The sequence below is a fragment of the Equus quagga genome, chromosome 20, assembly GCF_021613505.1.
Source record: "Equus quagga isolate Etosha38 chromosome 20, UCLA_HA_Equagga_1.0, whole genome shotgun sequence".
Lineage (NCBI taxonomy): Eukaryota > Metazoa > Chordata > Mammalia > Perissodactyla > Equidae > Equus > Equus quagga.
The window spans coordinates 37,306,808-37,321,878 of record NC_060286.1 but is presented as its reverse complement, the minus strand read 5'-3'; the positions used below and the strand labels follow the sequence as shown (position 1 = coordinate 37,321,878).

At 36.2% G+C, this 15,071-nt stretch overlaps 1 protein-coding gene across 2 annotated transcripts in view; it reads left to right on the top strand.

The window, feature by feature from the left end:
- ATG2B (autophagy related 2B) overlaps positions 1-15,071 on the top strand; it is a 72,050-nt gene that overhangs the window by 2,083 nt on the left and 54,896 nt on the right. For both annotated transcript variants that reach the window (XM_046646920.1, XM_046646922.1), the window contains exons 2-6: positions 7,560-7,722; positions 10,314-10,466; positions 10,926-11,028; positions 12,302-12,464; positions 13,234-13,413. In XM_046646920.1, the coding sequence (XP_046502876.1) occupies positions 7,560-7,722; positions 10,314-10,466; positions 10,926-11,028; positions 12,302-12,464; positions 13,234-13,413 (762 nt within the window). The remainder of the gene's footprint in view (positions 1-7,559; positions 7,723-10,313; positions 10,467-10,925; positions 11,029-12,301; positions 12,465-13,233; positions 13,414-15,071) is intronic.

The window sequence follows — 15,071 nt, the reverse complement described above, 5'->3', positions numbered from 1 at the left end:
CCCACACGAGGCCAGCGCTGGCTGCCACAGTTAGTTCAGTGAACATTAGTGAAGTGTACACTCCATGCCAGGCACTGTGTGAGGATACCGTATTGCTGTAATTCTTACTAGAAGATAGGGATTCTGATGGATGTATTTTTTTCTTTTTTGGTAGGAAGATTGGCCCTGAGCTAACATCTGTTGCCAGTCTTTCTCTATTTTATATGGGGATGCTGCCACAGCAGGGCTTGATGAGTGGTGTGTAGGTCTCCACCAGGGATCCGAACCCGCGAACCCCGAGCTGCTAAAGCGAGAGTGCAAACTTAACCACCCAGCTGGTCCCCTGATGGATAGTTTTTAATTTAACCTCCTATGAGTCTATACTTTTGGTACATTTATGAATAGCTGGTCCCCTGATGGATAGTTTTTAATTTAACCTCCTATGAGTCTATACTTTTGGTACATTTATGAATAGGCTATCTTGAAGGAGAGGGGTTGGACATTTATTAATAGTCTTTTGTGGGTTGAATGAGTTTATGTATTATTCTTTATTGACTTTTCTTTTAATGATCTATAAGGTGGATATTTTTATTTCCATTTTACAGTTGAAGTTAAATAATTTGCTCCTACTCACACAGCTAGCAAGTGGTACAATGAGGATTCAAACCTGTCTAATTCTTGGTTCATTAATTATATGGCTTCAAGCCAAGGAAAGTGCAGTTAATGTTTATTAAGCATCTATTTATTTACTTCAAACACTGTGCTAGGCACTCTCATTTGTGTGGTTTTATTTAATCCTCATGGGAAGTCAGAGGTGATATTTGAATTTTACAGTTTGACTTCAGGATCCTTGGCAGAATAATTTACGGCCAGATTTAATCTGAAGATTGTTTTATTCTGCTCCTTGAAGGTGAAGGATATGCCCAACCAAAACGATAACGTGAAATAAAGCATCCAGTAAACGTTTGCTGTGCTGATTTATTTATTTATTAATTATAGCATTCTGTGTTGATGACTAAGAAAAATCTTGATGTGGCCCTTAGGTATAACTATTCAAAGTTCTGATTCCAAATTCAGTTACTTTTGACACTTGATTTTAATGACTTTCATGACTGAAAAAAAGATAGCTCACAAAGATTCAGGGATCCAAATAGAAGAGTTGCATCATTGGTGACATTGCTAATGTTTCAATTCTCAACCATCAGTTAGACATAGGATTGTGTTGAAATTGGCTGTGACGTTCCCTTCTTCCTGCATCTCAATCAGTTATTCTTGCTAATTAATTGGAAGGTATTTCATTTTTATATAAATAATATACATTTATATATATAAAAATTAACTTTAAAACCTATTTTAAAAAATTCTTTGTTCAGAAGACTTTTAAATTCATTTGAATAATCTTTCTATGTTTTCAAACCTTTTTTAACCTGTGTTGATAATGACTTAAAAAAAAGGTGGTATTTTTAATAGATATTGTTTCAGCAACAAAATCATGTAACAATGGAAATATTTCCAAATATAATTTTTCAAAAAAAGTTCTCCCTTAGTAAAGGTATCTTTTGAAAAGCAGTTACTTTCTCACTTATTATTAAAGTAGCATATACTAGTGATAACCATCCGTCATCACATAAACAGCATATTTAGAACTCTTCTCTTTGTGTAGAAGAAAATTGCTTATCATCTTTGAATTCAACTCTTAGATATTTGGCCATAGAAAACCCAGGAAATCAGAAAGTTATTGTCACTTCCTGTCTCTTTACAAAGATTGCACTGTTCAGAGGTCTGCTTTTATTATGTGGAATATAGTATGCTCAAGGAAGTTTCAGTGTGCTGAAGAGGAGCATCCAGCTGAGGGCACCCCCCTTCACTCTTCCCCTCTGTGGAACTCCTAGTCTTCTCTTTGTACTAGTCTGATGTATGGCCTGAGTGAGCGTGCCAGTGCCCATTTGTATACTCAATATTAGCACAACTTTTAAATCTCACAGTGTGAAAAATTTAATATAGGATGTCTAATTTTCTTCCTCCTTCCCTAGACACAGATCATCTGTTGTACTCTCTGGAATATAGACGCCCCACTTTGGAGATCACTGCCTTAAAAGGGCCTGATGTGGCGGGAGGAGCAGAGGGAAGGCATTTGGAATTCTTCCACAATTGGAATGGGCTATCTTATTAGTTCATGAGTTCTTTTCCCATTGAGTGGTCAAAATGCAAAATATCAAAAGAAGGAAATTTTGTTTGGGTGGGCGTTTGGATTTGATGACTCATTCTTTTCACACTTTTAAGACTGTGACTTTATTCTTATTTTTTTAGTCAAGTTTTTTCATTACTTAGTTCAGTACATTTATTGAGCTCTTGGCACGTGCCACTCTGATGGCACTGGGCATATAGCAGCGAACTAGATAAAGACCCTTTTCTCACAGAAGTTCAACGTGTCCAGGAAGATAGATGTTAATTAATTATATTGAAGCCTTTTAATTTCAATTTAATAATCTGTTTCTGTTGCTTTGCTGCTTATGCTGGTACTTATAATAAAATTATCTTGTGTTCAGGAAACATTGACTACTAATCATTTGCCAAACGCTGTAGTAGAGACCAGTGTTAGCTTCTCTTTTTCTGTCTTTGTGCATGAAACTCATTGATGATAATTGAAAGCAAAATGGCCTTAAACAAAACAAGCAAAACTCTAAGGTAATCTACCATAGGGCACTTCTTTGCTGAGTAGTTCAGGTGGCTCTGCTTTTAGTTTAAGAATTATTGAATCATGTGGACATAACTTCAGTGGACTAATGAGGAAGGTGTTGCCTGAGTAAATAACAGGAAATCAACTTGGCCAAGTAGGTTGAGAATTTTGTTGTACTCATACACTGTGATAGACTTTGAGGTTTCACAGAATAAGTGCATTTCTGAGTACCGTATGATATAGGATATAGGGGATTTTGCCAGGTGTGTATAAGATTGTGTATAAGTGTAACCTATTTGAACATCTTATACTTAGGGATATTATATTGCAGCTTAGTGGCACAGTTGAAATTCTTGAACTGTTGACTCTCTCCAGAACGATTTCCTTAACATTTACCGTATTTTTTCTTTTAATAGTATTCTTCAGTACTGTAATAAAACTTCCTGAACTGTTATACTTAAGTTTAAGGTGGCCACAAAATTGAGACAAATGAAGACTTGGTGTTTATTGAGAAGAGAATTCTATCAAATCCAGTTTCCTAGATGGTGTCTCATGTTGACAGATCCCCATGTTACAGAGTCTGTCATTGCCTATATACAGTTTAAAACACTTTGGTATATTTTTAATTATTTTTATATAACTAATATATATGCTCCTGGCGAAAAACTCAAACAGTAAAGAAAGGTGCTATATCTATCTACCTATATATATATCTATAAAGAAATATATAAAGTATGAAGTAATAGCCCTTTATTTCATCTCTCCCAGAGATAACGTTATGGTGCAAAAATTTCAGACTTTAATTATGGAAATACTTATGAAATGAGCAGTTCTGAGCTACTGCTTTTGTCTTATATGATGGCTTCTTTTTAGTATCAAATATTTAAATTTTTCTTTTAAAATTGATATGAAAAGATATGAAAAGCACTAGGTTGGTGGTGAAATAGCAAATACTAGCAGAGAAGGAGAAGGTTGTCCCCACACCCCAATCATGTGGGTGGGGAGCAAGTGGGAGAGGAAAGGAAGAGATTGAGATTGGGGCGAGAATAAGTTTTAACATTGATTGAGGGGGCCTTGGAACATCCAGATAGGGATTCTCAGGAGGCGGTGGGAGCTATAGTATTGGCATTGAGGAAGAGCTGGAGATAAAAATTTGGGTTATCAGAGTATCAGTAGTGACTGAAACACTGGAACGGCACGGAGTGCTTGGGTAGTAGGTAGATTAGACTGAGACAGAAAAGGCTGAAGACGAAATTTAGGCGAATGCCAACATTTTAAGTGGTAAAGGATTAGAAAAAAGACTGAAAGTGTAAAGAGTGTTACGGAAGCCAAGGAAAGTTAGAATTCCAAAAAGAGAAGTGACCATAGGAATTAGATAGAGATAAGAATTCAAGGAAGATGAGGACTGAACATTGTTTGTTGCTTTTGTCGGTTTATTGGCAGTTAAGAGTGGTTTCAGAGGAGCTGAGGGTTAGCAGGCAGTAGTTTGTGGTTTGAGCAAATAGCTACCTTGACTAAAGAAAGAGGAATGCAGTTAATGACAAGGGGACTTGGAGTTGAGGTAGGGGATTTTAGTTTGCTTTGGAAGATAATGACCATTTATTAAGCACCTTCCATCTCTGTATAATGTACTGAGTGCTTTTATATACATTTTCTTGCTCTAAGTTGGGTGTTATTTCCATTTTACCATGAAGTTAAGTAACTTACTCAGGCTTAGTATTTGCAGTGCAGCCAGATTTCAAACCTAAGTCTTTCTGATTCCTGTATTCCTTTTGTACACCTACTGCTTCAAACGATTCAAGAGATCTGAGCTTCTCAAACATTGGCAGCACTGGATTCACCTGGGAAGTTTGCTAACATGCAGACTTTGGTCTCCTTCCCTATAGATTCTGGTTCTAAAGACCCGAGAATCTGCATTTTTAAGAAGCGTCTCCTAGTGGATTCTGATGCATGTGGTCCTTGACTGCATTTTGAAAAACACTAGCACTAAAGGGATTGAGAATTTTTCCATTTAGTTTTAAAAGTTTGTTCTGTAACTGATCTTCAGTTGCCATGTCTGTAAAATGGACACAAAAATATCTCATTGAGAGGGCTGTTGGGAGGATTTAATGCAATAATGTAGGTATAAAATAGTATAGTGTCCTGTATATAGTAAGTGCTAATTAAATGTTAATTGGTCTGAATCAGTTCTTGCAAATTTTTATGCTCTATTTTATTTCTGTTTGAATTCTGATGCCTTGGTTTAAACTAATAAGGATGTATTCTTTTCCTAGTTAGTCTTATGGTATGTATTAAAAAGAAACATATAAACTTTCTTCATACTGTCAAGCACACCTCGAATTCCTAATAGTGCTCGTCATTGTGCAGCTTAGGCGCTGTAGAAAATAAAGAACAATAGTCAACATTTATTAAGTGTTTACTTGGTACCAGGAACTATGTTGGTAGCTTTACACGTTATTATGTCATTTACGCTCACTGTAACCCTATGAGATAGGTACTGTCTCTATTTTATGGATGAAGAAATGCAGACTCAGAAGTTAAGAACTTGTCCAAAGCCACCCAGCTAGTAAATGACTGAGCCTGACCTGACCACATGCCCTGTTTGAAAGGAGCGTTCTTCAGTCGTGTTTGCTCAGTTTTCTCTTAAATTTTGAAAAACCACAATTCCTTTAAAATTGACTTTAAAAATGTTCATAAGTTTAAATAGTTTTAGAGGATAATTTTTGTTGTAGTATTGATATAAAATATAATTTTTTTCGCCTAGTAGGATCTAAATGCCCACATTATATATTTTAGAAATGCTGGAATAAGTTCTTTATTACTAGTTGAAAATCTGACATCGTATTTTTTCCTATTGAACTCATATATCCATCCTACTTCCTCTGCAGAGTTTTGGTGTAACTTACATATTTTATGCTTAAGTCTTTTATTGATCAAGCTATCATTTCTCTACAATAAGAACATGTAACTAAGTTGAAATTGATCATTTAAAAGAATTTCCTCTTACCATTAAGCTTTCTTTTGCATTAAATGAATATTTTCTACTGTAACATTTTAATTTCTTTAATGATGTCTTCACAGGTTTTTTTTTTGAGTTTTTTAGTAGCTTTCTTAGTGGTTGCTTTAGGGCTTACCATATTAATCTTAACTTATCAGTAACTCCTTCAGATAATCATTAGGCATTGTGTTAAAATTTTTCCTCTGGATTGCATTATTATTACAGTTATTATAAGTGTGGTCGATCAAAACAGTATAAATATATTATACATTTGAATAATTAAACATAAAAACTTTTATTGGAAATATATTTCTTTTTTTATTGAATTAAATTAATTAACTTTTTTGAGGAATATTAGCCCTGAGCTAACATCTGTGCCTGTCTTCCTCTATTTTGTATGTGGGTTGCCATCACAACATGGCCACCCATGAGTGATGAAGGTCCGCCCTTGGGAACTGAACCTGGGCCACTGAAGTGGACCATGCCAAACTTAACCATTACACTGCTGGGCTGGCCCTTAACCCGTTTCTTTTTCTTTTTCTTTTTTTTTGAGGAAGATTAGCCCTGAGCTAACAGCTGCTTCCAATCCTCCTCTTTTTGCTGAGGAAGACTGGCCCTGAGCTAACATCCATGCCCATCTTTCTCTATTTTATATGTGGGACGCCTACCACAGCATGGCTTTTGCCAAGTGGTGCCATGTCTGCACCCAGGATCCGAACCGGGCAACCCTGGGCTCCCGAAGCAGACCATGCTCACTTAAACACTGCACCACTGGGCTGGCCCCTAACCTGTTTCTTAAATGTTGGTGTTTATCAGGATTCTATCCTAGGCCTCTTGTTATTTCACCCTGCAAAAGTTCCCAAAGGCTGTCTGTCTCTCCTTACTCCTGAGGCTTCATTTACTGTCTGTTTGTCATGCCCTTCTGTATCTCCAGGTCAGAGGGCTCTCCTGAGCTCTAGACTAGAATATCCAGCCACCTCCTAGACATCTCCACCTAGGTGTCTGCTCACATGTATTCTTTGGAACTGAGCTCCTCCTCTTCCCCTAACCTGCTTTTCCAGGTTTCTCTATCTCAGTAAACAGCCCACTGTCTGAGCAGTTCAAGCCAGCAACCTGGGAGTCGTTCTTCATTCCTTCTTTTCTTTACTCTTCGTGATGCCAGTTAATTCTACTTCCTAATGTAACTGTCCTTAGTGTCATTATTCTTGCCAAACCAGTTATTTTAGCTTCTCTTAGTTTTGCTTTCCTCTGACATGCTCTACATGGCGGCAGGAGTAGCCCACTAAAAGTTCTAATCTCATCATGGCACCCTTGCTTAAAATCTTTCCATGGCTTCACATGGCCCTTGAGAGAAAGTTCAGACTCTTAAACATGAATTACAAGGTTCTTTGGATTCCACTCCCTTATCTTTGTAGCTTTATCTCTGCCTCATCACCCTGGCACGTTACACTAAAGCCTAAAGCAGCCTTTTTTTCCCCAAATGCTCTTGTATCTCAGTATGTGTACTTGTGCTCTTTGACCTCTGCTTTTTTGAATCCTTCCGCGTGCTGTTGTCTCTACCTGGACCACTTTGCCTGGTTAACTCCTTGGCCTTCTCTGATCTCAGCTTAAAATAGCACTTCCTCAGGCGGCCTGCCTTGAATCTCTGGGTTGGGTTCTATTACATACTCAAATAGCACAGTGTACTTCCTCTGTCATGCAGCTCGTCACACTTTAATTAAGTGTGTCTTTTGTGGTAAGCTATCTTGTAAGCTTAGTGAGGACCGGGAATCATCTTTATCTTGGTCTCTGCTTTCTTTAGTCCTAGTGCCTGACACATATATGAGCATATTCAGCATCTTTGAATAAGTTAACAATTTTGAGTTCTTGTGATTTCAGAATGCACTTGGTTTTTCTCTTTAGTGTCTCAATGAGATCCTGGAGTCAGCAGATGCGCCTTTAGAAGTCACTGAAGGATTCATACAGTCAATTTCTCTGTCAGTTCCATGGGGCTCCTTGCTACAGGATAATTGTGCACTGGAAGTGAAAGGGTTAGAAATGGTCTTTCGACCTAGACCTCGCGTAGGTAAGTGTGTTATTTGTTTCTGTTTTGTTCGTTTCTGTTTTTATTCTTCAGAGATTGGGACGGTAACCTAATTGCATTAAATTCAGTATTTATTACTCAGTGTTGTATTTGTGAGACTTTCAGTGTATAAAATATTAGGACTTGGTCTATGTAGGGTGTGTGTTATTGTGCCTTTACAGTTATTTCTCTCCCTGTTTACCCACAGGAACTTAATAATATATAGAGGATTTGGTTTAATTATTTGTTATCAACTATCTAAAGTGACTTGTGCTTTAAAGATTCAAAGTATTGTGCAAAGTATTGTGCAAAGAAGTGCTCAGAGATTGATGGAGAAATGTTAAAAGGACACAGGATAGACTTGAAGGGGTTCCCATTGACCAAATCTGGGAAGAGTTGAGTATCAAAAAGAATAATGACAATAATGGATTATAACACACTAGATGAAAAAAAGCCCCTAACTCTATGTTGATACAAATAAATAAGTATGTAGGGGAGGCAGGGAGAAGGGAAAGCTCTTCACTGCCGTAGAATACCTATTTATAAACATAGAAAAAATGGTAGAATATCAGCATGTTTTTGGCCACCAAAGTAAAAATTGATACAAGTGAGAATCATCAATGAAAGTTAATACCTGTTAGTGAAAGGTTGTTGAGGAGCTTGATATTTAGACAGTATCAAAATATCTCGCACTGATTACGTATTATTTATACAGGGAAGAAAGTTTCTTTTACAGTGGAGAAAGTTGACAGTCACCACATAACCTAGTGATCAAATTTAACCTCCTCAGTAATGGGTCAAACTGATATCACGTATATCCTGATGTGATGGACTGAGAAGGACACACCACCACTTATGTACTGTTCCTGCTAAAAGTGCTTAATCTGAATCAAATTTTAAGGAAGCAGTCAGACAAATCCAAAATAAGGGAAATTCTATAAACTAACTGGTTGGTATCTTTAAAATACCATTGTCATGAAAGAGAGAAGAGGTGGAGGAACCATTCCAGGTTAAAGGAGACTAAAGACATGAATCACTAACTGCAGTATATAATACTGGTTTGGGTTTTTTGTTTTTTGTTTTTTTTTTACTATGAAGCATGTTTTGGGGATAGCTGGGAAAATTTGGGTATGGAAGGTATATGAGATTATAATAGTGTGTCACCGTTATGTTTCTTGGGTGTTAATGCTATTGAGCTTTTGCAGGAGAATGTTCTTGTTCTTAGGAGTCAGATGCTGAAGGATTTAGGAGTGAGTGTTACGGTGTCTGCAGTTTACCTTCAAATAGTTCAGCAAAACTATGAGAGTGTGTGTATATTTGTGTGTGTGTATTGTATAAGCCAATAAGTTATGACAGTAAGTCATCTTAAATTCTGAATTTAAATTTTTCTTTCAGTGACAAGTGATATTTGTAAAGATGTACGTGAAGAATTCTAATCCCAAGTACTGTCTGAAACACCAAAGTTTTAAATTATACCTTCTAGAATTGTAGCACCATTATTTTGAATATTGGTAATCTATGTATAGAAATCCTCCTTAATAGTCTGGTATTTAATGATCAAGAATATTTTATCTTTTAACCATATGAGTAGACACAATAATACTTTTCTATGGAAAGTCAAATATTTTCCCCTTACGTTGAAAATATTCCATTAGAAGGGCTTTTAAATTCCATTTTGGAAGGCAGTAATTACGGTAATCTCTGTCAGTTTGTTTTGAATAATGTGACAAAGTGTGGTGGAACTCTCTCAAGAGGGAAGGCTGGAAAGGACTTTTCACAGTTCATGTATTCCTTCCTCCAAGGACGCTCTTCTGTTTAATCTACGTTTGTATTAACCTTCTAAAGCCTAGGCCACCTGCTACCTCTACCAGAGTTCCTGTGAATTCCTACAGCTAGAAGAATTAACCTCTTTTCTTAGCTGTCATAATGTTTCCCGTTGACACTCAGTAGTTGCCTACTAATTCTTCTTAATCATCTCTCATTTCTTCCACTATATTGTGGGCTCTCTGAGGGCAGAATTAATAATTATTTTATTTTTCTATCTCCTACTGCTGGCCAGATCGGGTCTGTCACCTGTCATGTGTTTTTGTAAATAAATTTTTTTTAAACACCACCATACTCATTTATTTATTTATTCTCTGGCTGCTTTTGCACTGGGTGAGAGAGTTGAGTAGCCATGATAGAGACCGTATGGCTCACGAAGCCTAAGATATTCACTGTCTGACCCTTTAAAGTTGTCAACCCTTGCCCTACAGTATTTTGAACAGTACCATGCAGATGTAAAATGCCCTGTTAAATACTTGTTGAATGAATATGTGAGTTAATATTTGGCAGATATATATCACGTAATGAGAGCACATGTCTCTGGACTTTTTTCTGTGATCTGTTTTTTTTCCCTTCTTAGTTATTATAAGATGATGTTTGCTCAAGAGCAATTTCTAAAATAATTCTAGAATTATTATCCCTCGGTAACACCATGATATTAAATATCTCATGGAGGATTAAAAATTTACCTGTTTGAAATGTGTTGTTTTAAGAAATGGCTTTGTTGTAACTATGGGAAATTATTTAGGATTAATCTATATTTTCTGCAGCAACTGGTTCCGAACCTATGTATTGGTCAAGTTTCATGACGAGCAGTATGCAATTGGCAAAAGAATGTCTTAGCCAGAAACTGACAGATGAACAAGGAGAAGGATCCCAGCCTTTTGAAGGACTTGAAAAGTTTGCTGAAACCATTGAAACAGGTTGGCATTACTGATTATTTTAAAAAATTTTAGGTTTTATATGATAATTTAGTACCTTTATTTAGTAAGCCTTGTATACGCCAAATCCATTGGAATGATTTTTAAAAGAATTACTAGAATTGAAGTTATTTTAATTATTGTATTCAATTTAATTTCATATTCTTTTGTACCCTACTTTCTCCTCTGTTTATTTTATTAGACTTGCATAATGAAGGATTAGAATTCTACTTATAATGTTAGTCATTGCCCCAAATGTCTGTTGAGATGTAACGTGGGGTAAATGCTCAGTAAGGCAAATATTTATTATAAAACTCAAGATTTTGGGATTTTTAAGGAAAGAAATTCAACTTTTTTATTTTGTAAGTTCTTATTAAACTAATTTAGTATTTATTCCTTTCATTAGAAGTTTTTATTTAGTATACATATGGTCTCATGTTGATGGTTACGTGTTTACTCTAGTACTAAGAAGAGTAAAAGTCACTTTTATAGACACTGTCTTGAGAATTGAACATGTGCCAGAAAATTCCAAAACTGGAACTGCACTTGAAATTCGAATAGAAAGGTAAGACTTCTTATATCTGAAAACAAATGACCCTAGTCTTTTCTTTTGTAAGTAATAAAATCTAACTCTCATTATATTTCGTGATGCTTTTAGATATTAGAGGTGATGATGTTAAATTAATGTATTGCATAGTTTCAGGGTAAAGTGCTGCTCTCCAAGTTATATTCTAATCCCATTATTGAAAATTTAAAGTACCAGTTGGGGTATAATTATATATAATACGATGTTGAAGTCAATGCAACTAATTCTCTTTTAGTTAAATATCAAATCAGAATAATGAATTTTGAGTGCTACTGAATTTAAGGCATTCCCACTGGAGTTTTTTCATACGAGCTGTGCACTATTTAGGCATGTCTCATTAACGTGAAAGGCTATTTTGCTTTCCTGTGCTTGCTCTAAGTGCTGCTTTAGTGAGAAGGGCTAAGACTACTGTTTTGTTTGAGGATTCTCTGAGGGTATTTTAAGGCCAATATGTGTAATAGTGATTTACTTAAAAAGATATACACACATCACTTTTAGTTTTCGGTGTGTGCCCACTTGGAACTCTAAAACGGAGTGATTGATGTACACACTCCTGAGTGTTGATTTGGGATAGGAGCTGTTCACCTGTGTCTTAATGCCATTTGAACTGCTGACGGAAGTAAGCAGAATGCACACTGAGCGCCAAAGACACTTTGTATATGGATCTCTTGGGGGCCTTTACCAAATTTTAAGCAGATATGTTATGGTTTCTGTCTTTCACAAAACATACCTATTAGTGAAACAATTGTTGTTAACAGATCTTTGAAATTAGGTTGCATTATCTTAAATGGTCTATTAAAAATTATCTAAAATCTCGTGCAGTTAGAACTACATTCTGTATTTTGTGGAAACTGAAGATCAATCATAAGAACTCATGGAATAGTCATTTGATTTCAAGAAATGTCATTCACTTCAGACTTGTGACTTGGGGCCATATGTCCTCTCACTATTACCAAGAGATATTTGTGAGGGAGCACGGGAATGTTTTCCTTGAAGCTAACTTTAGGAAGTTAGTAATGTTTTCCCCAAATTTAGGAACCTCTCAAAGTTATTCTTCTTGGGTCAAGGTCTCTTCATGGGAATATTTACTGAAGTAAAGCATGGTAATGCTGGCTCACATTATAGGCATATTCTAAAAGTGTTAACACTTGAAAAATCCCTGTAACTTAAAAAGCTATGTGCATTTCTTTTAATTGCAAGAAGATTTTCCTAGAAGTTTTATGCAAATGCTCATTTTGTTTTTAACTTTCAGAACTGTATATTGTGATGAAACTGCTGACGAGTCCTCAGGAATAAATGTACATCAACCCACAGCTTTTGCTCACAAATTACTTCAGCTCTCTGGAGTGTCTCTCTTCTGGGATGAGTTTTCTGCATCAGCAAAATCTTCCCCAGTGTCTTCAGCTGCACCAGTGGTAAGAAAAACACCACCAAAAAACAACAAGTAAATCACGGATTTTTAAAAGGTTTAAATGAGGGCTATTCAATCTTGCTAGGATATATAATATCTGTTAATGAGTTTGCATCTAATCTGAAAGTTAACACAAATATTCAGTAATGGGGGTATATATTTCAGAGATTTTAAAACACTCGTATTTATAATTAATGCCTTTCCTAGCAGTGTGGCTTATTAATTGGATAAAGAAACATTAGATACTGCATCTTTGGGAAAAATGGTATATTAATATTTAATAGCCTTTAACAGTAAAAACAGGAAATCAAACAGTGTTCACATGTATCTTTAATAATGAATGTTTTGCTGAAAATTTATCTTATAAATCATACCTTAAAAAAGCTTTATAAGGAACTCTTTGTTAATCTCCTAAGATTAGAGAGTCCTTTTATAAATCAGTCATTCCATAATTTGCCTTTTATGTTATTTCATAGATCATATTTTCTTAATTATAGAATGTCTGTTAAGTTTTTGTATTGCTATAACTTGAATAGATGCTGTGCTTTTTTCATAACTTTCTTCTCCATGATTTGCCTGTATTATCAGGGTACTCTGCTAACATACTACTGGGTTTCATGCTAGTTGTAGGATACTGGTTTATCCATTGTCACGTAATACAGTTTTGCCTGTCAAATATTTCATTCTTCTTAAGTTAGTGATTGTATTTTGCATTTCAGTTTATTTACACAAGTATTTTAAAGAATTACTTTATTCTTACTGCATTATTGTAGGAAACTGAGCCAAAGCTGTCACCTAGCTGGAATCCCAAAATTGTGTATGAGCCACACCCACAACTAACGAGAAATTTGCCAGAGGTAGCACCCTCTGACCCAGTGCAGATTGGAGGGCTGGTTGGTAGGTTGGAGTTGAGTCTCACTTTGAAACAGAATGAAGTACTTCCTGGAGCTAAGGTCAGTATTTGTTTTATTTTCTATAGTAAAAAACAAAATACAACTACAAGTATTCTTTAATCTATGCAGTGACCCTCTGATCGTTGCTGTAGATTATCCTGTAACTAGGATATCCACTGTCCTGGAGTCAGCATTTTACTCTCAGCTGGTGCTCTGTCCTTAGGTCACAAAGTCCACGTGTGGACTGTCTGCCCTCCTGCTGCAGCTCAGGTTTTCGAGCTGCCTCTTACACTCGCTCTTCCTCATTCCAGCAGTTCAAAACATTCCTTAGTTCAGGTAACTAGGAATTTACTAAAGAGTCTTTCTATAATTCATAAAGTTAAGTTTAAAGGAGAAGAGATTTGGAAAGCAAAAAGTTAACTGTAGGAGATGTTTAATGATATGGATGTAAAAATGTCCACCTATGTGTATTTTAAAGGAATGACTGTTTTTATAGTTGTATAATATTTATGAAAAGAGACTGATTTTTTTCATGATGTTTCATAGCTTTTTGAAGACAGTGTAAAGACAACTATACTTGTTTCTTAGGGAACAATATTGAACAGTCAGTTGGAGAATCAGGAAACTTGCATTTATTTAGTCAGTCAAAGATGTATTTGTCGAGTTATTTTCAGACTTTGAAAACTAATTTTCTATGTAATCTCTGTAAAATGTAGTTTATATTAAGCAGATATCAGGGTTTATTCGTTTGGTTATTTACTGACCTCCCTAGCTCTAGGTGTTTGAGTGACTGCTGCAGGCCAGGCCTCTGCAAGTTCTTGGGACAGAGGCAGAGATGAGTGGAATATCGCTTTGCTTAAAAAGATATAAGGAGTATAGAAATTGCTGTGGGAACATGAAAGAGGGGTCTCTGAGTACACGTGAGTGTACATGAAAAGGTTTGCAGAAGATTGAAGGATCCCCAGAAATCCTTCCTTTGACTGGAAAGCTTGACTAGAGTTGGAGGAGGAGGAAGGGAAGGTGGTGGTTAGAGTGACAGCGTTCCTGTTATTGATCATCCCCTCCTCCTCGTTTACTGCTCTGTCCTACCTCAGATGGTACGAAATCCTTTCACCAGGTCTTAAGCCTCTTCCTAAAAGAATGTGAGATTGTTCATGGAGCAGAAAGCTATGGGTATCTGTAAGCGCTGCCGGGAATCCTGTGCTGTGGTGACATCCTTGCGAAACCCAAACCCCCGTGCCTCTGGGGAATGCATTTGCTGTTTCTCTAAGAAGAAAGAACTGTAGCACTAAGGTTTATCGTTCTGTTTTGATTAGTTGTACACAGCCCTCAACATTTGTGTATTTGATCTTTGTGCAAACCCAAACTTGTGCACATTACATCTTGATTTGTATAAATGCCTTTTAGATGTTACTTTTGGGCATCTGTGTGTCAGGCGACTAATGAACACCTGGAACTAAGGCGCGGTGGCATTGTCTGCCAACCAGTGTTTAACATTTGCAGACATTGCTGTCCTTGCCTTTCTGGTAATTTTTGTGTAATAACTTGGGTATTTGAGTACATTTTGTTCTTATTTATGACAGTGCTAAACGGAAAAATAAAAGCTCTAATGTTAGCAGTGAGAAACATAGATCTCCTAAACTTACTACAGTCTAGACAAAGATGGCGTTAATTAGAAGTGCCCAAACATAGATCTCCTAAACTTACTACAGTCTAGA